This window comes from Echeneis naucrates, chromosome 4, assembly GCF_900963305.1.
Source record: "Echeneis naucrates chromosome 4, fEcheNa1.1, whole genome shotgun sequence".
Taxonomy (NCBI): Eukaryota; Metazoa; Chordata; class Actinopteri; order Carangiformes; family Echeneidae; genus Echeneis; species Echeneis naucrates.
In genome coordinates this window covers 11,120,320-11,148,211 of record NC_042514.1, presented here as the reverse complement: position 1 = coordinate 11,148,211, position 27,892 = coordinate 11,120,320, and the positions used below count along the sequence as shown (strand labels likewise).

The window sequence follows — 27,892 nt, the reverse complement described above, 5'->3', positions numbered from 1 at the left end:
ACACATGGTGAAATACTTAGCCTCTGTCTGTGTATCCCTATTTCTGATTTGGTCACATAAATGGAATATAACCTTATGAATCTCCTTATTTGTTTGTTTATTTATTTTTAATGTAAGCCAGCCACTAGTTAATAGATCTAACAATGAAGAGTGTTTGCGAGACATTGAGCTACAGACAGGTCTGTACGATAGATATATATATCTGACTTCAGATTTCACACTTTGATGGTGGAGTTTATGACTTCCCTAATGGCGTTAGGGCTCACTCCTGCCCTCCTCCCTTCGTCCCATTCCAACTTCCTCCTCTTATGCCTCCAATTTTATAGTCCAGAGATAAATCCTTTTCATAGGCAGACCAATGTAGTGAACTTAAACTACCCTTATGAAAGGCTTTGCTCACTTCCTGCAGTAGTGGCTCAAGGTTTAGGGTTGAGTGGGCTGCGCTAATGTCAACAATGCAGAGCTAGTGATTCTTCAAGTCCAAAGCCCCTTAGGAAAACAAAAGTGGGCAGAATATTACGTTCCTTAAACTGTTTGCGTGGTTCATGGTTCATGGGAATCATGCCCTGCAGTTAAAAGACCACAGGATTCACTAAATCCCTCAGTTCATATGGGAACTGGGCTATCTTAGATATGGAAAAGATATTTGAAACAGAGGTCACTTCTGAACTACTTTGAATTTATTATAATTAACTTGGTCTTACTGTATCATGTAGTTATTTGAGAAGTGCATTCAAAAGTTTCATTATTGTCTTTCATACAGAGAATTATAGCTGTGGTTCTATGAGGTACATTAGTGAAGTTATCTTCACTTCTTTGACTTTCTTATGCGTCAGAAGAAACTTTCTGGATACTGGGAACAAGACATGTGAGGATGTGTATGCACACACAGGGGGAAGGTTCTGTTTGTTTATCTTCGGAAATGGCTTTGTGGGAATATCAGATTTGTCCCTAACTGGCACACAGGCTGACATCACTTCCTGTACCCAAAACTTGGCTCAGTGCCACAGCGTGAAAAGCAACATGGTGCAATCTTGAGTAAGATATGAGAAGACTGCATTGATAAATGCAACGGGCAGCTATTCTTACTTTAGTTATCTATGTTATGGATCTAGGCCCTCCTTTTTAAAAATCCCCTTTAAGTCATACAATTGTTGCAATTGTTCCATTTTCCTGATGTATTTGCAATTACTTTTATGTATGTGGCTAGTTTTGATTCTTCAGAAAGGCTGTTTTCAAACACCGCATGATTTCAGTTTATACAGTCATTGGTTCCTTCCATCAGAAGTCAGAGAGGTGTGAAATAAAATCAGGATGATTGATATCTTAATTTTATTATCACCATATAATTATATGATGATGAACATTATTAAAGGCAAGCCCGAATGCATCTTAGACAGGTGTTAAAATAACAGGAAACGATGAATATTCCTTCACAGAAAATGATTTCCTCTTGCATGTGGTCTTGTATTGCCACAGTTTTCTGCTAGAAGCGCTCTGTGTATGTTTGGTGCTAATCCCCAACGAAGGCATAATTGAAGGGGGGGGGGACTGAGCCACACTACGAGGAAGTCTAGTTCAAAAATTGTGTAGGAATGGACCAACCACTTCTAACACCTACATGTAAACTGACATTTTGTCTGCTTTCGTTTCACTCTTCTGACAACAATTTAACTGCTTTCATCTTACTTTTCTGTTGACATTTCAGCGGCTTTCAGCTCATCCTGTAAACTTACAGTTTTGTTGCTTTCATCTCTTCGCATATTCTTACCTCATAGTTAAAATATAAGCCTATCTCACTTGCACTTAAAGATGCAAGAGAGATAAAAGAGTTAAGCCAAATGGTGCTGAATACAAGTGTATGATATTTGTCTCTCGGGCACATTCAACCATGTTTATAATAATGACAAGTGGTGGGACTCTACACTTTTTTTTCTTTTTTGAATCATATACTGAACAATATGCTGTTATGATTTGGCTTAATACAAATATATTTAACTATATATGCTTTTATCACTGTAAACAATAAGTTGGCGCCTATGAAAGAAAACCAGCTGAAGGCATTTTCACTGCTGTCAGAATCTGAAAGCTGGAATGAACGAAATAAGTCAGTTTTTTCCACGTAACTTTCCTCTCCTCTCACTTTCACAAGTAAAACCACAATATGCTCTTAGTATTGCATGTGGTTTTACATGTGACATTTCTCTTAGTTGTAGTCAGCGCTGATGCCTGTTACCTTGTAAATCTATAAAATGCCACCTCTCCTGACACCAGTGAAGCCATGTTTTGTCTTAACAAGACAAAATCTTGAGTGCAAGGTGGTGAGTGACAACAACAGACAACAAAAGGTGCCTGCATTAGCGCAAAAGTAGTAGATTTTAAACATTTTCATATTTTATTGGTTATCTGTAAAATCTAATCAAAGCACAACCAAGCCAGTAATTGGTTGTTCTGTGGGGCCCTGTATCTTGTGTGTGAACCACAGATCACAACAAGCAGTTGTAGCTTCAGTGGGTGGTACCTTGTCTAGTTTTCATTCTAACTTAATTTTTAGTTTCACATTTTTCTTTCAGAGTTTCATACCTTTCCCTTATTTGAACACTGTCAGGAATCCCAGCGTGCAAAGCTAAAAGAGCAGATTTGAAGGTGTGAGAGGAGTGTGTTGAATCCCCATGAGACATTTTATGAGACTCAAGACCTTTAGCTCGCTCTTATTATTCAGTGGCCAGATTTCATTCAGATATATTCTGTACTGTGTATGAGTTATGATTGTGAGAGAGTTCCTTCAGTTTTGTTAAGTTTGAAGATATTAGTTTATACCTTACAATACAGATGTACAGTGAGCTTACTGGTTTCATAAGTATCATCGCAGTATCTCTAAGGTTGTAGCTAAATTTCAGAGAAGATTTTACCGTATATGTCAGGTTGAAGAGTTATTTGTGGTATCATCTGTAGAGAGTCTGGTAGGCTTAGGCTTGACTTGTTTTTCTGGCACAGTGAACAACAGTTTCTCTCATTCCTCTGCTGTGGGCGTTCGGCCTGGCCAGCTAAAAGGCACTAGCGGCAGCTGGACAGGACATACTCTGTACTCCATCGATGACCAGGGAAACAGAAAAGGTGGCTGGAGGAGAGGGGAGACAGAAGCAGGGGAGAAAGGCAGACAGAAAGGGGGACAGAAGACACAAAGCGTTGGCAGGAAGAACAGATGCAAGCCTTATTTCCTCTATAACTTTTTTTCTGCCCTTTTAGTTTTTAGGATAATCTCAATGACATATGTGATGGGATTAGAACTCAGCTGGCTTCAAATGAATGGGCGATGAAAGCGCTTCTCTGTTGCTATGTATCACTTTCCCTTAGTTACACATAGATGATTTTAGCAACTCATGATTGAGTCATTTGGAGTGAATGGTTTTTCTGAAATCCACATCTAATAAAGTTAACATTAATTCATCAATCATTTTCATTTGTATTTTGCATTTGAATTCCATCAAATTAAGAGGTCCACATCATCAATAATATGTGGCAATATCTTATCTGAACGACTCCCTTCTTGACAGGGGTAAGAAGATTCAGTACTGGCCCCTCTAGAGGCTGCAGTGCAAAATCAAACACCACACAAACAAAGATAGCAATTTAACTAATGAAGACAATGGAACTTTTTTAAAAGTAAAGAGATGAGATTAAAAACCTATTATGCGCCAAAATGTAATGTTAATGTAATTTTCCTCACTTTCTAAATTGGGATGCGTTCTTCCTCTGAGGATGTTTATTCCAAACTTGATAAAAACCTGGTTATTTAGTGAGTTTGTTCTCTCCTACTTAATATTAACCAGATTAATATTAAGTTTTACAGACTTGGCAAAAAAAAAGGCTATGAAGCTATGAATGCCCTACTTTTCTATCCATGTGGTACCTTTTTATCATATATTCCTTCCCCCTTTTTTTGTTGGATTCGTGAACATGTAAAAATGAGCTCATTGCCCAACAAGTATTGTAATCTTTTGGCGGTCTCCCAGCAAAAGCTACATTTTCTTTGTTTGTCTGGCAGTTGTTTGTTATTCTCCATGTGTGAGGGGAAAAAGTGAGTTGGAGTGCCCTCAGACCTGTTTGTGGGAGTGAGGCATGATGACATGGTAAGAGAGGGAATAGGCTTCAGTCCTTTGGGAGGAAAAGGGGTGGGGGGGGGGGTTAGGCAGGGGCTGGAGGACTGATACACCACAGGTTTTTGCTATTAAGCCCTCTGCTTTTATCACTATAGCAAGACCTTGCCATATTTTGATATATTTTTGCTCGCAATAAGAGCTTCAAAGTTAATCTCTATGGGCTTGGAGTGAATTCACAGGCAACAAGAGGCAGCACAAAGTTCAGGTTGCAGCATATGTCAAGGCCTCAGAACTGTCTCAAGAGACAAATATGGTAACAATAAAGCATGTGTGTTTTTCTCACAACAAGGAGAGTGGAGCTATGCCATGATCTCTGTCATTATGCTGATCTAACATAAGTTTATTGGACACTATGGAAAGTGCAAACAATAGTGATGTGTTCTGAGCACGCACACACACACACAAAAATGATTTTAAGCCTTTCCCCCGAGCTGTACCCCTCTGCTGAGGCGCTTTGTTTTTGTAGTCAGCTGGGGAGAATTTAACATTGTTATCTAGCTGTCTTTCAGTTGGACTTTAACTATTTCCAAATGTTCCATCTGATTGCTATTGGCAACCTTTGCGTCTTTGGTGTGATGTGTTTGAAATCTGAGTGGACCCTTAGGTGGCACAAGGGTGTGGGGGGTAAAACACATGGTCTGAGCCTGAAAAAAAAAAAAAAACAGGCCACAGCCGTTTGCATCATAAACATGACTTTCTAACGGAAAAAAACTCTTTGGTACCTCCCTCAAAACTAAGCTCTTTTTGTTTTTTGCCAGGCTGACTGGAAGTGAGATGGGTGTATCTGCGTTTTACATTGTGAAAGCCTTTTAGTGGGTTATTCATTCATTTATTCATTTTCAACTGCTTATCCATTTCTGGGTCACTGGGGGTGCTGGAGCTAATCCAAGCTCACATTTGGCGAGGGTGGGGTCACTCTGGACAGGTCGCCAATCCATCGCATAGCCAACACACAGAGACACAGAGAGACCAACAACCACTCACACTCACACTCAGACCTACGGACAATTTAGAGTCAGCAGTTAACCCAAATGCAGGGAACTGAGCACAACACGAATGAGTAGTTGTTGTTCAGGGTGAACATTTAATGTACCTTAAACATGCGCATCAGCAAACACACTTTTATCCAAGCAAGACCAACCATCACCCACACCATGCATTAATAAGAATAGTCAATTTCTCAGGGAGATTAGAGTGTTCCCACTTTGCCTCAACACTGACTTCTATGCTGGAGTACATCACTATGCCACTGTATGCAAGCTTTACATAAAAAGATTAGCATCATGTGAAACAGGAATCCTGCACATTCTGTTGCTTTTGGTTCCTACATTGATCTTATCTTTGCCACTACAGGGCCTTTGTTTCGCAGCCCATGTGAGCTTCTCCCGGTGGGGATGGGACACCCTGTTCAGGCCATGTCGAAGAGCTTCACTGCCCTATCAGGCTGTGCAAGCAGGGGCACCACCAGTCTCCCTCAGGAGGTCCACATCATCAACCTGAGAGGACATGCTCGAGAGGGACCAGACAACACAATGGAAGAAGTGAGTCATCTCTCGTAAAATACAGTTATATTTTCTAATGCTGTAATTAACTCTTAACCAAAAGCAGTTCAGATTTGAGCTTTGAAGTAAAAATAAACAGAAGTGAGGAGAAACAGTTCTATTTGACTATCATTATATATTAAAACACAGAGTTGTTGTTTTTTTTTTTCAGGATTATAAAAATGGCTCAGTGACAGATCATGCGCCTTTATTGTTGTCTCATTTTCTGCTGACTTCTTTATTGAGACTAATTAAGATCTTCTGCACAAATGTGCAAATTTATGTGTCAAAGTTAAGTGAAGATGAACTTGATTTGCGAGTTAAACCTTAATTGAAATATTTACAAAATATTTATTTACTGAAAAATGTTGAATAATTAATTCAGCCAAGTAGATTGTATCCTGTGCTTTATTCTTCCTACACGCATCTTTCTGAAGCTTATTTTGTGCAGATCTATTGCACTAATTGAAACTGTCAGCACATTTCATAATAGTGTTCCAAACGTTGTTTTAGTTTCACACCCATTCCCAGTCCTCAGGTGTTATACACCATGTCTCGTGATATGACGCACCAAAGCTCATTGGAATTTGAAGATGAATCATCTGCCCCAGAGCCTTCCAAAATGCTGTGTCTGTATTTTGAACTGTCCCAAGTTCCCCTCCCTTTCAGTCACCACAGTGTGAAAAGTTGCATGTATAGACATGCCATTGCAATTTGCTGCTGATGTATGCGCAAGCGTTTTGAATGCCAAATACGCAGAGTCACAGTGTGTGTGAGTGTACAGCATCAGCAGGTAATCAGAGTGTTTCTGTGGCCGTCCTTCTTCTGAAGCTTTACTACATAAATTTAAATGAGGATATCTGCGGTGAAAATGAATCATTTTGTCTTCTATTTTGTGATTTTTACTACAAACAGTTTTTTCCCAGCTGAGCAGTAGGCTCAGCATTGACAATGGAATGTATATATTCTTTAAAATGTTGTTATTATAAAACAAAAACAATGTAATCCCATTAAATAAATGACCCACTCCTTACAAATTCATTTAAAGTCTTCAGTTGGCCCCAGAAAATAAATGAATAAAAGTTTGGCAAAAGCACCAAGTGTTGTTTAGCCCTAGCAATGTAACTTTGAAATTTGGTTTCTTCCAAAGTTAAAACTTCTGTTCCATGCTATTGACTGAAATTTGAAATTTGAAAACATTTACCGTAATTGAATCGGTTGTTGAATCCTGCAGCTTTAACAACTATGCGGCTGATTTAGGGATTTTTGCGAGCTTGCCGCCAATACATTTAGCGTCACATCAGACCAATGAAATTACTGAACCAATGAAATTGTTCGAATGAAACGCACCCACACTAAATCCTTCAGATCAGTCATTTATTTTGCGCTTCATGCACACACTCTTATCATGGAAAACACACGAAGCAATGCATATGATGCAGCTTTCAAGTTAAAGTCTTTCTGTGTAACATAATTCCTGCCAGATGCCATTTCCTCCCATATTTCTGACACCTGTGGCTTATGAACAAGTGCGGCCTATATATGTACAGTGTACAGTTTTTCTCTTTAAATTTAGCTGGTGCGGCTTATATTCAGGTGCGCTATATAGTCTGGAAATTACGGTACCACAATGTAGGTGACTCTGTCACAGTAAAACTAGGCTTTTACTGTGGATGCAATGATTTGGATGGTGTACGCATCACCACTTACTGTAGAGTTTTTCTGTATTTCACTGACAACTGCAGACATAGATAAATGAGCAAAGGGCATGTGTCTGGCACTTATCACGGATACAAAACTCCACTTACTTCTTTATATCAATAAAAAAAAAAGTCCAGGGGTTCCAACCACAGACAAGGAAATACGCCAGTAAATAGCAATAAAATTGAGCAGCCATTCACATAACCTAACCAAAAACCTGTCTGAGTAAAAGCGCTTTCAGCTGCTTCGTAAATATGTCACAGGAGCCTGGGGATTGCAATGATAAGTGGAGAGCATGTTGTAAACTAGGTGCAACAGCTTGAAAAGCCCAGCAACCTCAGATTTTATTGCGAGTTGGAGGGGCAGCCAGCAATTTTTGTTCAGCAGACCGAGGAGCCTGATTGACAGTATGCGGGAGGAAGAGGTCACCAATTTATTGCAGTGCTTTACCAGGCAAGGCTGTAAATAAAAATTATGAAAGACTTGATTAGATTGAGATGGATGACTACATAAAAGAAACTGAGCTGTGTTTTTGTCTATATCTGCTGTCAGATAAAATCGTTGGTCTCAACAATTTGTAAGTGGCACATTATAGATAGTCCAGTGAAATCTTTATTTTAGTCTTTAAAGTCTGTCTTTACACATCAATTTATCAACTTGGTGAATCATCACATCTATGGTCAAGTGAGGACTTGTGTGTAGGAGGCAGCCATCCAACTGTCTGTTCCATTGCCTACAGCCTTGGCTGCCAAACGTTGCTTTAGCTCTAGCTGAGACTAGTTGGCCCTGCAGAAGCTCAGGTTTCTGGCTGTGATTAGATAAGATCCCCAAAAGGACACTCAGACACTCTCTTCATCCACGCTCCAGTCCTTGATGACTTTTTCATCTGAGACCCTGAAACATGGGCACAGACTGACCTGTCCAGACACAACTGTCTTCTTCCGAAGTTGTTAACCGTCACCAAGACTACGTTTGATTGCTGTGATTATGTAGATTTTCTGTGACTTCACTTCACCTCTGCTGATGGCTAGAGGAAGAGGTGTCTGGGCCACAGAACAGACTGTATTTGGATGTTTTGAGCGTTGAATTGTAGAGGTGTCTGAGGCTGAACTTCTGCTGTCTGGGTTGGTTGGCTGCTTGAGAACATGATGTGCCTGAGTGACGGCTTACCAAGTTCCGGCAATCAAAGCCTTTGACCTGATGGGGAGAAAAAAAATCTGCTATTGCACATGGTGTGCGTGGACTAATATGGCTAAGACAGATCACATGGACAATTTCAGACACATTCATACACACACATGCACACACAGGTCCTGCAATGTGTGAGGCCCCTTCAAGTCCATATGTGAAAGGGATGGCTTGCAGTTTGTCCATATTTCCGGCCTATACAAGTGAACCCATTCCGTATAGGTATTAACCAAGGGGTATGAACTGTTATCCAAAGAACGAAATGCACAGCTGGACCTGACTCAGAATACAAACTTTGGCTCCTGGCCAATTTCAACACCAAAGCTGAGTTATTAAGTGCAACAGAACACCTCAGTAGTGACTGTGCAGAGTGCTTTGTTGGGGATATCCTCACATTTACAGTTCCTGCAGCCACCTTAGAATAACAGGCCTGAAGGAGAAAATGTGGTGATCATTCATTCAAGAAGTTAGAAGTAACCACAATGATATCTTGGGTCATATTCCACTGATGTCTGAGCCATGTGTTCATATATCCTCGTATGAAAGTACAGCATCGTCAGCTGAGCAGGTAATAGCGTGTGTTTGATTAAAAGTTGACCAGTGCAGCAAAACTGAAGGTAATAAGAGGAAAATAAATGAATTGAGTCAAATGTCTTGTTATTGTTCTTGGATGTAATCATAACAAAAGTGTACCTTGAGATGTTTTTGTTTCATACAGATGATGCTGGTTTATATTAATGAGTAAAAACAGCTGTTGGGCTCTTTAAGCAGCATGAAAGAAACTGGTCAAACCCAGTTTTGTGACTGGTCCTGCAAAAACAAATAACGAAAAAATTAAAGAGACAGCTGCAAAACAACTGTGTTCAAGTGTAGTATTAATCACTTGGTTGGTGTCCATTATTGCATTCTTATTGCTGTCTTAATGAAACATGATAAACTAGTAAAATAATATAATAATTTGTAGCATATGCACCTTTTTTTGATTTCCTTATCTTTATTGATGATTCATTTGCTCTATACTTCTTAAGTTCTGTGCTTGTACACCAAAGCTGGAGAAAAAATGGCCAAAAGAAATAAAAACTGATGTCAGTGTTACTCCAAATTTGTCTTGTATATGTGTTACATTTACCTGCGACCCAGAAACAGAAAAACTGTAGAAGATGGATTGATGGATGGCTGGATGGCTGGATGGGTGGATGCTATATTTAACATTATTCAATGGCAAGTCAGGGGTTCATTAAAATGAAGAACTTACAAAAAACTGAGCTTGTCAATTTTTTGTGTATCCTGAAATGACAGAGGCCTCAGACCAAATCCAATAGAGCATAACCAGACCACACTGATGGAAATTTATGAGTTGGTTTCATATGGCCAGTTTGTGATTTCAAACCGGCATATTTTTTATTTATATATTTTTTAACCATACTCTGGCATTTTACTCAACATTCCTTTAGACAGTGGACTGTTTCATAGACTCCCAACTCCCCTATTCCATAAATGACAAGTATGGACACTGGCTCACTTGAACAGTAACTTTTACTTCTAAAGTGTTATTCACATTTGGCTGGAAAAAAAAGAGTGATGATTTCTTCTGCTTCAGTGGTCCTGATCAAAGTAACAGAAGCCTCTCTTTTTTCTCCCAAGTGGGCCTCCATAAAAAGAGACTGACCAGATTGCAAACGCAGCAACCTTGGATGGGTCCAGTATAGAGACTTTTGGCTGAGCTTTCAAATTTTAGTAAAGCTTTTAGTGTGACGTTGGCGCTGTATGTTTCAGAGGGTGGTGAGTTCTGCCTACAGTGGCGGAATCATTTTCACATTTTGTCAAAATGTTGTTATGCTGTGTAAAGTTGATTCAATCTTCTACTTCAGAACAAATGAGAGTTACAGTCAGAGTTGGTGGTGCAGCAGACTTGGTGTTCATATTTCATCCAAACTTGAAACCCTGTTGGATTTTGAGGAAAAATATCTTTTTGTGGGTTCACTGTTGACCTGAAGGTGTTGGGGTTTTGCCACTTAAGCTTTACCAAAACAGTGACCTCATCCTAGTGTTCTTCTCAGTTCCCTTTGCTCTGATTTGACGGTGTAGGTATGAAGCTCAAACATTTTTCCATATGCTTCCTCTCTCACGTGCCAAAGTGACCTTTGGCACCCTGCTAACAACCAACCACCACTTCTGCGTTGATGCGGAACCTGGCAAAATGGCAGACGCCTTGTTCCTGAGATGCTGTAGAACAAAAATACGACACTCAAAAAAGGAGGCCTGTCTGAGCATACAGTTGGGTGGAAAATAAAAACAGGGGGTCAGTGATCTTGAATTAGCCAACTTAACGCTTATCATTTTTACCAAAGGCAAACATCAAACGCAGCCACTGACTCCATATCAGGCTGAGGCAGAGCAGACGATCGTTTTATCAGCTGGAATTCGCAGTTATCTCTGACTGTGTGAATGACAAGCTGGAGGGGCTCACCAGGCACAAACAGCTGGCAAGTCCACAGTGTCAGATATGAGTTGTGCTTACACACAAGTCACATCGCGCACACAAACTGCTCGCCAGGACCAAACTTTTGTGTAGTTTTCCTTTTAGAATGATGATAGAATATTTTTTTTGCCTACACACACTTAAAGTTGAAACTGAAATTACCCTCCCATTGAGAGCAAGTAGAAAGTGTGCATACTTTACAAATTTTTAACAGAGGGTAAAACTAGTTGTAGACATTTTTGTGGGTGGAGGTTTCCCTTGACAGCTGCTGATTAAAATCTGGGAGCCTGCATTAATAGGAGACTGGAGCATATCCCGCCTACTTATGTTGACAAAATAATTTTCTTATCCACTGTTGCAGGAAACTGACATATTCCAGTATGGGTTATCAGTTGTTTGTGATTAAAAAATGTTTGGCGCACAATTCAGCGCTTAAAGGGACAAACAATAATTTTGAATTCCATTCAGAAATTAGAAGTTAGTGTTGTAGGGATAAGAGATTCATGTACCATTTGAAAGTCATCTGGATCTTTAGGTTTGGATTTAGCCTACATTACCATTAGAACTGGTGTGAGGTTTTTGCATTTTGATGTTCAAGTTCCAGTGATTTATAAATGTGCAGACCTTTGAAAGTAATGGGTCCTGTAACCTAACCACATTGCGTGTTACAATGTGGAGTGATCAAAAGGAGGACTGGAAGAGCTGAAATTACAGATGGGATTTGGCATGTTAGCAGAAGCTAACAGCAACAACCCCCTCACCCCTTCTGGTAAATATGTGGTTCAGAATGCAATGACGTTACTTTGGCATCATTGTTAGTATCACAAAGTCTGCTGCTGCTGATGACAGTACGATACATGTTTGTGCACTGATCCATTACCATGTAATTTATCGATAAACTTTATAATGTCATAACTACAAAGCTTCTTAAAACCATTAAGATAAAATTCAGGTTTTCTTCAGAAATAAATTGTTCTTGTCCCTCCTCTTTTTCCTCCTGATTCCTAGGCACAGAATTTTGATAAAACATTTGCCAGACTAATCCCCAAAGAGGAGATATCTATGGGTTTCTTAACAAATATGAATTTTGATTTCATCTAGTCCTAAATCTAATCAGTTCAATATGACTTTTGACCTCCATCTCGTTGCCAGGGTATTTTCATCAGCATGTGCTGCCATTCTGCCTTATCACTCAAAAGATTTCTATCCAGTACTAAATCACTTTGACGTCTCTTCAGGCTGTTTTCTTCCAGTGCAGCTCTGACCTGAGTGCAGACTGATTACCATCACAATTCAGGTAGCATCCCCATCATGCTCAAATATGTGGGTGGCAGTGATAAGAGCGTTCAACAGGTCTTGGTCCGCCTCCCCTTTTGAGCTCTTTTGCCTTGGCTCCCCTTCCCTCTGTACACTCTCAGTGATCCAGAAAGAACCAAGATCCAGACAGACAAGACACGCACATACATACACACATCAGATAACACAGTAAGATTGGTCCCAGGCAGTGCGCCTTTCTGTTGTTGCAGCCATGACTTTGTATTTATTTGCTCCTCTATTTATTTGTTGTTGGTCTTTGCAGTCACCATGCACCAGTTTGTCTACCGAGTTTAGCTGTGCGCTAATTAGATTTTTTTGATTACGTTCAATTTGTAACGTAACTTTTATTTATTTATTTATTTATTTATTTTAGAAAAAAATCTTGCACCAGCTAGGCTCCCCTTAGGCTCCTGTAGTTCAGCTTGCCCAAGCTGAGTCGATACCCGATGTGAGCTATCCCATCTTGGACAGCTACATACAGTACAATTTGGACAAAAATGGCACCTGAATAAAACGCGATTTACAAGAAAATGTGAACAAAGAAATGAGAATTTTGGACAGTTTTAAACCCAAGGGGAACAAAATAAATAAAAGCTTGTTTTGACTAATTTCTTGGTCATTTGTCTTTTGCTTTTAAGCCAATCAGAATTTTTCTTCCGCGGAATACAATGTGCTTTCTTGTTCAAGATGATTATTATTTTCTGGGTGGGATTTTGTTCCCAGATTAGTCTTACTTTTTGACTAATTAAAGGATGTTTTGGGTTTTCTCTGAATCTCCAGGGATCATCAGGCACTTAATTAGCTCTGTCAATAAAGGAAACTCCCTTTTCCTGCAGAGACACTTAGCCGTGCTGATTCTGAGCTCTAACTGCAGACTCCTGCTTGCATTACTGGGCATGATATTGACTACGAAAGTATCACATTATAGTGCTGATGCACACACTTGAAACTAACTGTTATTCAGTTGGCTTGAAATGTCATGAAATTGCACCTGCATCCTCAAGACATCAAACAAATCACTCCTTACCCTTACAGTGTCACAAGCATCAGCTGGCTCTAAATCTAACAATGTGGCTTTGTTGCAGCTTGTGCATGATTTTACTTCTACTCCAGTTGTTGAAGCTGATGTAGAACTTTAAGTGCAATGCAAATGCTATTGTTTGGGTTTTTTTTTTTTTTTTTAAATAACATTTCCATTGTTTACACATGCTCGCACCACTAATGGTATGCTCTGTGACTGGCCTTTCTTATCCTGCTACAGCTGTCGTCCCCTGTGTGGAGTTTAATTTCAGTAATGTGATAGGTCTAGACAAGCTTCCATCCCTGGCTGTTGGCAAATGTGCCCCTTGACTGTAATGTATACTGGACTCCCAGATCCCTGTACCAGCCTCCGCATAATCAATCCTGGCCCCCAGTAGACCCTCTCTGAAGGTGCTTTGATGCCTGCTGTTTCTTGACCTCTTCTCTTCATACCCCCGGTCAGGTGACAAGGTCGCTTGTTGTGGCACACTAGTCTCACCAAAATTCATGACGGCAGCTCTGTTGGCAGAGATGCACATCAGCTGTCGTCAAGCCCTGATGACTGCTTACTTTCTCCAACCAAGAACTGATTTCGACTGGCATCATCACTGTGAAGCTTGACAGTCACATTTACCTCATTTTTCCCTTTTTTTTTTTCAACCGTATTGCCTCTTGCTACTTCCTCTCCCTCCTCTTACTCCATGTTTATGCGTGTATTTGCAACTGACTCATGTCTTCTGGAAATGTTTCTGTCTGGGTTTAAAATTCCTCATCTTTTACAACTCTCTCCCTCGCTCTCAGTTTCTTCTACCGCTCTCTCTCTCTCTCTCGTCTCTCCAAGCCAGGGCCTCAAAGCCAAGCCAGGTATGATCATATCTTGGTTGTTGTTATTCTCAGAGGAGTGATGCACACGATTTTTCCAGACTCTGTGCTAAGGAGAAGGAGGGGAAGGGGGGCAGAAAAGGAGACACTCAGCGAGTCTTTTAGTCTCTGATGTGTTTGTTTGGTTCCCCATCCAGATGCCTCATAGATATGTGTTTAGTAATTTCTTCCATTTCCCCTCTTTCATAGGGAATTTTTAATGATTTTTGCAGCACTTTTGTGGACAGCATCACTAAACACTCTTTTGTCTTGCTTTGCTCAGGGGTGCACATCTATGGAGGTCTGATAATTAGGCTCTGATGCTTAATGTTCACTCTTTGAAGTCAGTGTCTCATGTTAAATGGCTTCATGCAGCATCTCAGTGATGAGTCTTTGATTGCAGATCTGTCAGAATATGCTGAATATCAAAATCACACGTTCAGGGATGGAATATAACATCCCTGCGATGGCAGACAAGAGTCTTACACACAGGTGGTCGAGCGCTCGCAATATGTGTATCCTACCAACTGATAGTTAATCATTTGAAGATAATATCTGACAGTATATTTTCTTTCTAATTGTTGAACATTTACATTATTCGCTATACATTGAACTCCACATCTGCAGGTGTGGCTATTTATTCTATCAACTTATGACCCTGAGTCAACTTTATTTCTACATTTAATTTCAAGGGTAAACTCAATGGGAAGCTGAAGAAGGGGAAATAGATTTTTGTATTTAATAGTTTACGAGCTGTAAAAACAAACAGAAATCTCAATGAAAATAACTGAATTAGTGTAAATGCCATTGAGGTGACTTCTATATTTTACCCTAAAGTAGGTAGTGTGGCAGCTGAAGTAAATACACTGGCTTTTGGAGTATGCGCCTTTTTGTTGGGATCCAGTTGGCACTTAAAGGCTTTCATCTATGTTGGCATTAAAGATAGGTTTGTTTTGAGCATAATCACAATCTTATCTTGTTTCCCCTTGAAAGAAATCAGATAAAAGCTTGGAGCTGCATGTTGTTGTGTCCTTCAAGAATTCCTGAACATTTTCGAAAATGTGGTCTAACTTACTGTAGTAAATTTTCAAATTTTTCAAAAAGAGTTAAGGCTAACAATGTGTGTGTGTGCGTGTTACTGGTTGTATTAATAACATACATCTAATTGAAATTTCCATATCCCAATTTTGAAATTGCAATTTTCACCTTAAGAGCTTGTAAAGCCGATTTCAAAATGGCACTTTCATATCAACCCCACACAAAGCATGAAGAAAACATCAGCATAGCAGGGACACATCATTTAATCTGAATCAGAATCCATAACAGACCATTATAAAAGTGGTTTACTTCATTCTAATTCAAATCAGTCTGAAAGTGTAAAGGAACAGTTTAAATATAATTTGTAGTCACCAATATAAAGATCAGAAAAGTCCCCGGACTGCAAAACAATAATGGTTTACGTCTCTGTTTTGATTGGTTACACACCATAACCTGATCCAAACTACTTTCTGGCATGGATGTTGTCAACAGCTGTTAATGATCTAACTCAAGAGCACTAAATATTATACTGTCAACATTTTTTTAACAGTTTCCATCATTATAATATTAGGTTTTTTGATCCATTATTAGCTTCAATTGAAGCACAAAGGCTGCATTTATTGTTAAAAGCAAGGCTGACGTTTTTGGAGCTGTGACTGATTAGGTTGCTGCAGGAATTGTTTTATCATATAATGTCAATCCTTGTGGGTTGAATTAGTGATTTATTGATTTTACTGCTGACACATGAGATGGGGTTAATATGATTATTGTGGGAATAAAGAGGGAAGGAAGTTTAAAGAAGCATATTACTTCTTCACATTGTTATAGAGAATTGAGGATTTTCAGAGAAGGTTCTTACTCTTAAGTAATAAATGGTAAAAACTAAAAAATTGTAGCGTAAAGCCAGATTCCAGCCAGAGATGTGTTTGGGTTGAATGAATGAATGCTCAGGCCCTAAACTACCTGACTAGATTTGGTCCAAATGATCCAGACACATACCACCCTGACAACAACAACAACAGTTCAGGTTGCTAAACATTGAGTTTGTTTTTCCCATCTCACCAACAGACTGTGAAAATCTATTTTAATGGCAGTCTGAGGACCAAAGGAATAGTTGCATGCTGTAGAGATGGTAACAGAGACCCGGAGCTTGCTATTTTTTTTTTTTTTTTTTTTCTGTTAACAAAGACTCCACTGTGTGAAAGTTCAGATCCCATTGAGGCTACATATCAGAGCTAAGCAAGTGCCTTTTAGGGAGAACACAACATGCTGTCTTTGTGAGTTTATCAAAAAAGTAAGTACATAAACAACCACAAAGCCTGATAAAGAGGAAAAATCCACAACATGATAGTGCTGCAATTACACCAGGATGGCAACTTTATATTGGACTGTAGTTTTTGTTTATATTTAGGTTAACCCAAGAAAATAAAAAATGTGAAATTTGTACAGTGCATGGGGTTGTGTAATCTTGTAGTGATTTTTCTCTGTACGTGTTTCTCTCAGAGTAGTCCGATATACTGTACTGTTATACCAATGTGTTGTTCCTTTATTTTTCTTTTGTGCTTTACCAGGTTGACTTGCATCTGAAGCCCATCCAGTCTCTGCTACGCCATCAGAAGCCCCTGGTCTTTGTCCTTAACTCCCCCAAACCACTGATGTGGAAGATCAAGACAGAGAACCTGGCCCTTGGCATCAAACATATCTTTCATGTGAGTCCAGCATCTCTAAAAGCCTTTAAATCCTACTTCCCAAAACTGTGTATTCATTTCCTCACAGACAAAGCTGTTTTCTTTTTTCAGTAGCGCTCTTCTCTCTGTGAAATATTTCAAGTGATATAAATCTGTGAGGGCATCTTCACGGTCAAAACAAATTTGAAAATAAAAATTTGATCTGGATAGTATGGATACACTGTCATTGGTGCATCATTCTCAGATTTGTACAGGCGATTTCATAACATTTTCTATGGTAACTAGATATTTGGATTAGACTAGATTTAGACTACAGGGGAGTGTTCATTATTTGTTTATGTGTCATTTTTAGTTTCTTACTATTATTATATTTCCCAACTCAACCCAGTATCACTCCCTCGTAGCATGGTGTAGTATATGTTTTTCTAAAAAGGTGAAATGTGCTTTGTCAGCTTTATTTTCACCCTGCGACCACAGGCCCATATCCCCGCTGCCTCCCTCCTCTAAACAGTCCTGTTGATAGCTTGGCGGCTGTTCAAATCATTCAGAGCGTATCCAGGACCACAAAAACCCAAACAACGGGGAGTGCGCGCTAGCAATCCCCGAACCACTAAATCTGTGCTTAGGAATGAGTTTATCTAGGCTGTTGCCAACTGATGAAATACTGAAAACTGGTCACTGGTCAATTGGTTTGTAAACATTTTTGATCTTAACAGTTAGTGTTCAGTTTGTACAGGGAAACTCTAAAGAGACAAAATGTTGCTACATTTTCCCAAATTTTTATGACAATGCAAAAAAGTAGTATCCAATCTACGTAGAAGAAATGCTACAACATTAAGCTTCATTCCTGTACTCAAAACCGCAACGCAAATGCTTCCTCTAAGTGTCTTTGAGCATGCTAAACAGCCAGATCTACTTCGTTGCTGCCTAGGGTCTCCACTTTGCCCTGAAGATAGAGTGTTGTTCAAAGAACATATTATCACTTCATTTTGTGAACATGTGACAAAACTCTTGATTCCTCTCTGAAAGAAACCACATTCAGCAGTGGAGTAAATATACAAACCGCCCCCTTAAAGTTTTCTAATGTTATCAAAAAATGACTACCAGGCCACCGGCCACACCAAACCAACCAAGGCTGGAGCAGCAAAAATGTTCTTTTTTTTCTGATATTACTGTTGCACAGTCCTGTCAATAATGTCAAAATAGCTTTATGGAGGTTCGTATTAGTACTTAAGTACATGAGGGGAGGAAGACAAGAAGTTTTGGGAAGAGATATCTCAGTGTTGTTGGAGTCAACTCCCCTGGAGAGCCAGCCATATTTAGTAAAGGTACCAAGGGGGCCTTGCTGGGAAACTACATAAAAAATGTAAAAATGGATTGTCAGTGCCTTTCTTCAAAGTCTGTGTTTCACATGAGAAAACCTTGTCAAAATGAGACCCAGAACTCTCAGCTGCGGCTTAACTATACTGTGTTGTTATAAAGCTCGTCTTTACCTTTATTTGCTCTAAAAGCTTTTTGGTGTTTGGCTTCCCAGAAGTAATCATTTTCAGTTCTATGTTAACACCACTGAAATCTGCAAGAATGCACTACCAGGTACGCAAATTATTTCCATATGCGTATGAATGTTTTCTTGTTTGCTTATCTTCCATCTTATTGTTGTCAGTGTTACACAGAAAAGAATAGAGATGCAGTGTAAGATCATGGCGTTAAAGCTACACAGACATACACTTAAATTATAAAAAATATCTATTTTTTTAAAACCATTTTATTTAGTTTTGTATTCTAGCTACTTATGTTTAGAACAGAGTATTAGTATGTCTCTTGGAGACATTCTAAAACTTTTTAGGCTCATCAGTCATGTGAACATTATCATGCAAACATACCAGGGATCATCATTACCTCCGGATCAAAAGGGATCACTGTAACTTAAGCATGGTTTTTAAATGCGTTGGGAATGGGATATTTTCAGTTCTATAGAAACATGCTAATGTTCCTTCTGGTGTGGCCATGAACAACAATGACGTTTTCAGGTGCCGAAATCTCTTTCTAGTTTTCTTGTCCATGAGTAGGATCAAATAAATTCACCACATGTAGGGCCTGTGTTCAGAAAATAATTTTAATTATTATTTCCTGCAGTGTTCTCATGTTTCATAGAGATGGATGTGCTTAATTCCTGCTTGTATTTTCCGAGGATGTGGTAATGTGTGACAAGATGGTCGTTTCTGTAAAGACCAGCAGGTCAGCATCGCAGTAAATGTCTCCCCTTGTCAGCGAGGGCAGACAGAAAGCAGCTGACAACCATCATTAAAACTTCCAGTCCAGGAAAAGCTGTTGTTGTGTTTCTGATGACATTACACATAAGTTCTTTTCCAGAATCAGGAGATTTCATTTCATTTTCATTTCAAATGAAAAATGGTTTCTCTAAATCTAAATGAAATGATGCATGTCTGTATAAGAAGAATGGGTACATTCATGTTGATTCACTGTAACTACGTATACATCAGGCCATTAAAATCTTTTCTAATACAAAACTGAGATATTAATTGGCTCTGTTCATCCTACAGTGGGGTGAGGAAAGATAAAGGGAGTCCTAACAGTTAAGAAGGAGGCCCCTGCAGTCATATAAAGCTGTGCTAATGACTTTGACTGAATGCAGGGGCCCCCTGCTGAATTAGGTGTTAAGTATTTTTGTGTTTGAGTGACAGCACCAAGCCTCCTAGCAGTTCAAGGTTTTGGTATCTTATCCACCAGCCTTACTGACATAGCGTTAACTCAGAGGATTCCCAGACGTTGCTCCTCTTCTCAAGTTCCCTCCACAGTGACACAACACTTAACATGCCACAAAGTTAAAACACCACACAACATCCTGTGGGAGAAACGATGGCCCCCTTCAGCTGTTTAAAAGAAAATATTGTTAACAGTTAAGATTCCTTCTGTCAAAATGTGAAAAATTGTGAACGACATTTGTTAAGCATCACCCTCCCTCGCCTCACTTCCTAACTTACTAGTTTAGCTATTTATTGACTAATAAATCAATAATCCCAGTTTTTAAGTTTATCATTTTATCAACACACTTTTTTAAAATTTTTTTCTGGCTTTTTAAAGGCTAAAAATATAAGACGCCACCCACCAAACTCCCCAAGTATCACTGTAGTTACAGCAATACAGCACTTCAGTGCACCGTTCCAACATGTGTAATCTGAAGCTTAGCAGGCCTGCCGTCGTTAGTTAGGGTTCCCTTGCTATGAGTGGAGAATCATTTTTGGGAGGGGGTTAGCAAACAAAGTCAATTAAAACTTTTAGATACAGAAATAAGACTGTATCATTGCAAATACAAAGAAGTTGTGCAATAGGGACCTTGCCATCTTGCCGCACATTTTGACCGATAGCTCTCAGGTGGAGATGAGAAGTTTCTGCATGGTGAGCATGTAGAGTTTCAGAGTCAAGAGGAACTGGTTGTGGGCTTAACACTTGACAAGAGAAACCCTCTGCCAGACCTCCCTCACTCTGCCTTTCCACTGGAGAAGCTGTGTCCAGGGCCCTGCCTCCCAGGACTCTGGGCTCCGTCGACACAGATGGGCTGCCTGGAAAAGCTGCAGGGATGCTGAGCACACTGTTGCTGTTGGCCACTGGACCCGGTCCAGTTTTTCAAATGCCGGACATTTGCATGATCTCTGCAGTACTCCCTGTCAATCAGCATCAGACTGGAATCATCATGAGTATAAAATTATATGGAATAGGAACATTGATATGAGGCCCTTTTATTTTACCAAAGGGCACCGGGAAGTGAGACACGTGCTACATGCAGTGTGTTGCTGTATGGCCAAATGCATATATTTCTTTTGTGGGTTTAGGAGACGATTGTGTTGCATCTGAATCAAGGCTTGATCTGGAGCAAAGGTTTTATGTCTCTTGGTGGAATAACACTGTAATGTTTTGCTACTGGCTTGAGTTGTCTATTGTTTGTTTGCCAAATGTTGACTTCTTACTCCTGAATTTCTTTCATTAGTGGAAGGCTTGTTGTATAAGTTCTTTTGCTCTCGCACGCGCACTCTCCTCTGAGTAATTGTTAATGGAAACCATGGGTAGCCACTATTGGTTTTTATTTGGAGACAGGAATGGCAGAGGAACGCTCCAGAGTGGCGCTGAGACATATGGTATTGTTTTCTACACAAACAGAGCCTGCCAGTTCAGCACAGAGCCTGCGTGCGCACACACACACACAAACATACATCTCCAGCTAGCTTTGTGATTAGCTTTTGCTATCACATCAAGAAAGAAGAGCAAATCAACCAAGAACACATTTGTTGCTGTAATCCCACCAGCGAGCTATTGCTTGCTCATATTATTTTTCAGCCTATTCTGCAGTTTTCCATCACCCTCCTCTGTTTGCGGCACCTCTTAATTTCCAAAGAGCCATTTCTGATTTCCCAGGCTGAGGGTGTTGCCCTATGAGAATGCAGTGGAGGGTTCCAGCTCAAAGATAATTGCTCTCAAACATTTGGCATACTTCCGCCTTTTTTGTTTCACATATGGCCATAGCATGTCGACGCCTATAGCCAGAAAGGGTGGAGAAAATACCCTAAGAATATACTGGGCCATCCTGTATCGTCAGTTCTGGCAGATGTTCTTTTCATCACAACAGATGATGGAGAAAATCTTATCTTACAATTCTAAAATGGGAAGAAAGCCATATATGCTGCTGAACTAAAACACGTTTTACCATTTGAGTTGCTAAAGCAATATGCCTTCCTGCAAATACCATTACAATCGGTACATGAGGTTCTACAATTAGATACATGGAAGCATGAGTTTAAGCTCCCATGGTAGCATATGTAGCTCACTCCTCCTCTACATTCTTTGTTTCTCAACTGCCAAGTCTGGGGAATTCTTCTAAAGTCGAGGTTATAGCTCGTTTTCATGTATTTCAATTTCTGAACCAACCAAAAGGTCCATCTAGACAGTTTTTCGAAATGGATTGCGAAAGTTTGTTTAATGAGAGATGAGCTACATTTGCGTACAGTGAAAGGCTATGCTTTACTTGGCCAAAGGTTGCTGAGGGAGGAGAAGGATAAGCAGGCCACATCACTGACTGATCTCAAAATGTGATACGCATCATAAATCCAACACAAAGACCATTTGGATTTTTCTCTAAAAGTAGCTTATATGAGAATATACAATACAGTTCGCTACTTGGAGCAATAACTCTGGTAAACAGTTTGCAGGGTAGTGTATTTAAATATACATATTCCATTTAAGATCAAGACTGAATTTGCTCATAGCTTTTGAGCACTTCAAGGCTTTTTGGTCTGTCAACTGGGCATGCAAAGGGGGAGAGGGAGAGAAAGAGAGAGTTTGTTAAAGCCCAGAGTCGGTCCCTCACTTCCCTGTTTCAAATTCCTGAGGTTTTCAGTTCTCTGGAAAGCCTGGAGCTAATTTGGCTTTGAGGCTTTCCTCTCTAATTCTTTGCGACTAATTACAGTCGTATTCCCGCAATTAAACTGATAAACTCTGTTGAACTTGGCAAGGTTAGGAAAGAAACCCTGGCCCCTCCCCATCAGCACTTCTCTCCTCTCTGCCATCTTCCTCCATGCTTCTTCTCATCACGGTAAACATAAAAAGTAAAATCAACAGAAATTCTTCGATAGAATCTCTCCACTCGGCTTGAGTATTTACTGCTTCTGGTGACAATGCCAGGAATACTGAGAACATCATCCAGAGGTCAGACAGATGTTACACATGAAGGGATTTGAATAGATATGTCTGAAATAGCTAAACAGCCTGAAGGGATGCTATTTTATTATCATTAAAGCATGATTGCAATTTAAGGACAACTTCATATCGTCATCGCAATGATTTGCCTGTATTCCTCTTGGATTACAATGGGTTTAATATTAGAATTGGGCCCTCCAGCACTGTCTCAGCTCAAACATAAAGATAGGATACGTTGAGAAAAAGAAAACAAACATGGAAATAAACTGAGGTAGGGTGTCTAGACCGAGCGCTTGGACTCATTTGGTTGTTCAGTAGGTTTTCAGCACATGCGAATGTTTAGCCATCTGAAATGAAGCATATGGGCTCAGCCCCATTAAGTGTCAAAGGGGTGGTCCCCCTAAATGAAGTTTTTCCCTGTCAAACTCAAATCTGCATGTCTTTGCCCTCCACATAGTTGAACCTTTGACCTCATCTGTGGGTTGTTTTTGGGGTTTTATGTCATCTGCGCCTGGATTGAGCCCATCAACCAACAACACCAGCCTGGTATTCAGTAATCGACAAACATGAGACAACAGGGATGGGATTCAGGTAGTAGTCAGGTGTGCAGGTGGTTAATATCTGGAAAATGTCCGAATATCTATGTATGTTTTTTCTAAGAGTGTTTATTGTTTTGCTTTTTTTTTTTGTTTTGTTTAGTTTTGTTTTTTTGTTTAAGTTGCACCAGCGTGTGGATTCAACATTTCTTTGCGAAAAAAGAACCTCTGACTGTCCCGCTTTCTTTTTCAAGCATTTGTGTATTCTCCATTAGCCCTTGTAGCCATTTTGAAGCAGACGCACACATTTGGGATGACGCACCGCAATGCAACACGCAGTATAAACACTGGAAACCAGACACCTTATTGTGTTGGGGAACATGTGTAAAAATACAGCAAGCATATTTGTAGAAGCTTTCAAATGACCGTTTGGGATGGAGTGTGAAGGATAGCTTTCACCAATGTTTAGAGAGAGTGTTTAATTTTGGAAAGGTTGGTCTTTTTTTTTTCTGCCAGCAGGTTCCTCATTTTACAGGCTCAATTATCTTTTGTTAAAGAAGGATTAGAGTAGTGCAGATGACATTATCTGCAACACATTCTCTTTGTGGAAATCTTCAAAAGTTGCTTTTAAAAGATGTTCTATGAAAACCAACTTTTTTTCCCCAATCTAACATTTTCTACTTACAGATAGTTGAAATTGATAGTGGCGATCACTGAAGTTTAACAGACAGTAGAAAATATGCAGTTAGCTCTCCCGTATTTCAGCATTTACTATCACATTGCATAGAATTGAGATAAGAGCTTATCACAACCCTCCTTTGTCCTCTAACACCGCTGCCTTTTCTCCTCCTCAAGGTATCGGAGGGCTCAAAGGTCCACTTCCAGCCAGGAAACTTCTCCTTTTCCTGCCAGATCCAGAATGAGACTTTTCCCCACGGCAATGAGCACCTCCTCAGCTGGGCCCAGAAGAAATACAGGGCAGTCACCTCTTTCTCTGAGCTCAGAATGACTCCAGAAATCTACATCAAAGTTGGAGAAGGTATGTGTTGATTCCCCAAAATTCCCAAACATAGCTCAAGGCCCCAAGGCACATCTCCCCATTCCCCTTTAGCTCCCACAACTTTACTTAGCTTGTGTGTTTGAGCTCTGGCTAGGGGTTTAAATGCACCGCTCTGGTGAAAGAATATCCTTATCTCAAAAGACGTTTACTCCGCGGTGGTAATTCTGAGAAGGGGCTGAGAAGAATAAAACAAATGTGTGGATCATCTGTCATAATGTGTACAATCATTTATATCAGTACACTGTGATTACATATGGACCAATACATGAAACAGTTAGTTGATTCGTTGACAAATAAATAGTTTCAATGTCGTCAGTTTTGCAGCTTTTATTGAATATAAATTTAATATCTTTTGTTTTCAGACTGTTGGATCCAGATTAATTTATCAACAGAAAACTTGGATCTGTGACATTTTTTTTCTGATATTAAATCCACAAAACTTTTTTTTTTTTTTTGTTAAATTAATTTGCAAATATCAGTTGCGAAAATTGTTGTTTCACTCCTTATTTACTGTGTGTGGAAATACCAGGCTCTTGAAAGGCCATTAAAAAATGCAAATATTGCATGAATTAACTCAATGAATGGCACTATTATTATCGTGTAATTGACATTGTTTAACATTGACACAATAAGAGATACAATGCAGTCAAATTTTTTATTAATAGTCTTCTAGCTAATTTTTTTGAGTAATACAAGAGGATCTCTCCATTTCTCGTCACACTGCAGCCAGTTTAACACAATTGTTAGCTAGTATATAAAAAGATAGTAGCAGAAAGTAAATATATATATGTGATCTAGATATAGAATGGCTGATTCTGAAAAAATCCAACTAAATAGGAGTGAAAGCAGGAGCTGAATCACACCTTTGCAGTTTTACCAATGATAATGAAGAATGAGGAGTGAAGAAGCACCAGGTGATTCTCAGAGGATGCTAGATTCTCATGAAGTTTGGACTTCAAATTTTAATTCTCTACTGGTTGGTCTGCTCAGACAGCAGACACCATGTCCAGTTCAACAGTACGTCAGCTCTTAGACAGGACATGTTTTTAAATAGGCATCTTTCACTACATGGAAATAAAGCAAAGCTCATGTCTGGAGAGACATAATGGCTCCACTCCTCTTGGTGATAAGTTCTCTCTTTATGTTGCTGTGGAGAGCAAAGCAGTTGCTGGGCCTTCAAGCGTTTGGCTTGTGTCATTAGGGGGCTGTGGTTTGGCAAAAGCCCAGGGTGCCATAATGTTTACTTCAAGCAAAGAGCTGTAGATTTCCACTCCCTTACATCTTCGGTAGTGTTTCATGAAGATGGACAGATTCTCACTTTGCTCCCTAACCAGGGCTGCACTCCAGGTCTCCCATCAGCTCTTTAAAAGTGCCACAAGTTCCGGAGAGGAAGGTGCCAACCTTCAGTTTACACTTTATCCAGCTCTCTGTTTGCCAAATAAGGAAGCATCTGTCTTGTGTTTTCTTCAAGTGCTAAGAAGGAACATAACTTTTAATGCTCTGAAGCGGCTTTTTTAGCTGTTTACAGAAAACACTAAGATATTTGATTAAATGTGTTTATGAATATTTTTGTCCTGTTATTCTGGTGTGTTTCTGATTAAAATATGTGGATTTGTTTTCCCACGTAAAATGAAACGAGAATTTCCCTGTTGATAGCTTAACAGGAAGATGGTCAATGCCAACCAGAGCACCTCGTCTAAGAAAGGAAGAAAAGGCTTGTCCTTGTAATTGGTGCGTTTTGGAGAGGCAATGAGAATACCAGCTGCGGGGGTGCAGAGAAGCTTTTCCTCAGCTGGAATGGCTGGGTCAAAGCAAACATCTACCCTACTGAAGACTGTGTAAAGGACACTGTAATCCTTTCGGAAGCAGGGGATGCTGTTCTGCAAATGACCTTTGACTCTGACACATCTGTAGTGGAGCGGCAATATTTCTCCTTTGATTGACAAAATAGCTTCACAGAAACCCCCCACCAGTAACGCAAACCTCCCTCTTATTTCAGATCCAGTGTTTTCTGACACCTGTAAGATTGATACCAAATTCCTGTCTCTGAACTACCTGGGAGCCTATATGGAACCACAGGCATCAAAAGGCTGTGTCCTGTCTGGACTCGACAAAGACCAAGAGGTCCACATCATTGAGCTTCAAGCCCCAAACTCTAGCAGGTGAGCAGCCAAAGCAGCCAAAGCCAAGAATACATGTTGTCATAGTTTATTTTTGAGGTCAAAATTCTCTCACTAATCTCAGCTGAGTTTGTTTTGGATGGGAACTAACACGAAGGCAGAAAAAGATGGGGGCTACTTTTCACTTAGTCGTGTTCTTTTTAGAAAGATATATCAAAACTGGGTCTGAATATCCAGGTTGCCAGAAAATCTCCTCACTCCCCCAGCGGAGTGATTATTTTGTACACCCAAAAGACCACAAATCTGGGAATGTGTTGGTAGTTGTGTTGTATCTCACTCTGTAGTGAATGTGCATGTGTTTGTTTTTTCTGGGAATGTACTCAACTTTTTAATTAGTTGGCCAGACACAGAAGGCATGATAACATATCAACCTCAACCATCCAAAATTCTTTTTTCTCCCTATCTTGTTTTCGGCAGTACTTTCCAGGTGGACGTCATAGTGGATCTACGTCCTCTGGAGGATGATGCCCCCCTTCATCGTGACATTGTATTGCTGCTCAAGTGCACTAAGTCCGTCAACTGGGTCATCAAGGCCCACCGTGTTTTGGGCAAGCTGGATGTAGTGGTAAGCTGGCTGCGTGACAACAAATACAGGCCTTTTTTGCCTTTTCAACATTCAATATAGTCTTATCACACATCACATTAGCCTGCATGTCATGTCACAGACAGAAATGTCATCACTTTGTACCAGTGAGCCAAAGAAATACTTACACCCAACATTGCTATATGAGTAGGTGTGGATAACAGGTTAGGAGGAACTGTGAAATTTCATCGCGGCAGCTCCAGGGACTGTGCTCGTATTCAGAGAGCCAATGGAAAGAGAGGAGGGGGCATCATATATTTTCAGAGCCAAGGGTACTGCAATACATCAGTTGTACATAAAGTCTGACTTGCTTCCCATCAATCATAATATGAATTGTGAGCAGTGCTTGCCTCTGGCCCGACGTTATGCTGCGACCTTCCAGCCACCCACAAAAGATAAACCCTGGCTAATTACACTAAAATATCAAAGTGCCCTTTGCTTAGAAAAATGATTTCATACAAGTCAACGCTAAACACGAGTACCCTGTTTGATATTAAATCTTCATTGCTGTTACTCAACTCTGTCAGGGCCCTTAGGAACTATAAGAATAAGACACCTATCTTCACTTTGGAAGATGGCTTTAACTGTAAACTGTTCTGATGGGAATGGGCTGTTCTTCAACTACCATAATTGCCCCAGGGTTGAAATTTTAAACATTATTTCTGGAACAAGAAAAGAATTTAATGCAGGAAAAATTTAAAGAATATTCTACATCTCCCACAGCATTTCATATGTGCTGAGTTTGGTGACATTCAGTAACTGCTCTGGCTGACTCATGCTACCCAACTGTTTTTTATTGTCTTGTGTGTTACCAGTGTGCTG

General features: G+C 39.8%; 1 protein-coding gene across 1 annotated transcript in view; it reads left to right on the top strand.

The window, feature by feature from the left end:
* tgfbr3 (transforming growth factor, beta receptor III) overlaps positions 1–27,892 on the top strand; it is a 56,614-nt gene that overhangs the window by 11,982 nt on the left and 16,740 nt on the right. The window contains exons 3-7 of the mRNA XM_029500349.1: positions 5,517–5,704; positions 16,883–17,020; positions 24,103–24,286; positions 26,307–26,469; positions 26,905–27,052. Coding sequence (XP_029356209.1) covers positions 5,517–5,704; positions 16,883–17,020; positions 24,103–24,286; positions 26,307–26,469; positions 26,905–27,052 — 821 coding nt within the window. The remainder of the gene's footprint in view (positions 1–5,516; positions 5,705–16,882; positions 17,021–24,102; positions 24,287–26,306; positions 26,470–26,904; positions 27,053–27,892) is intronic.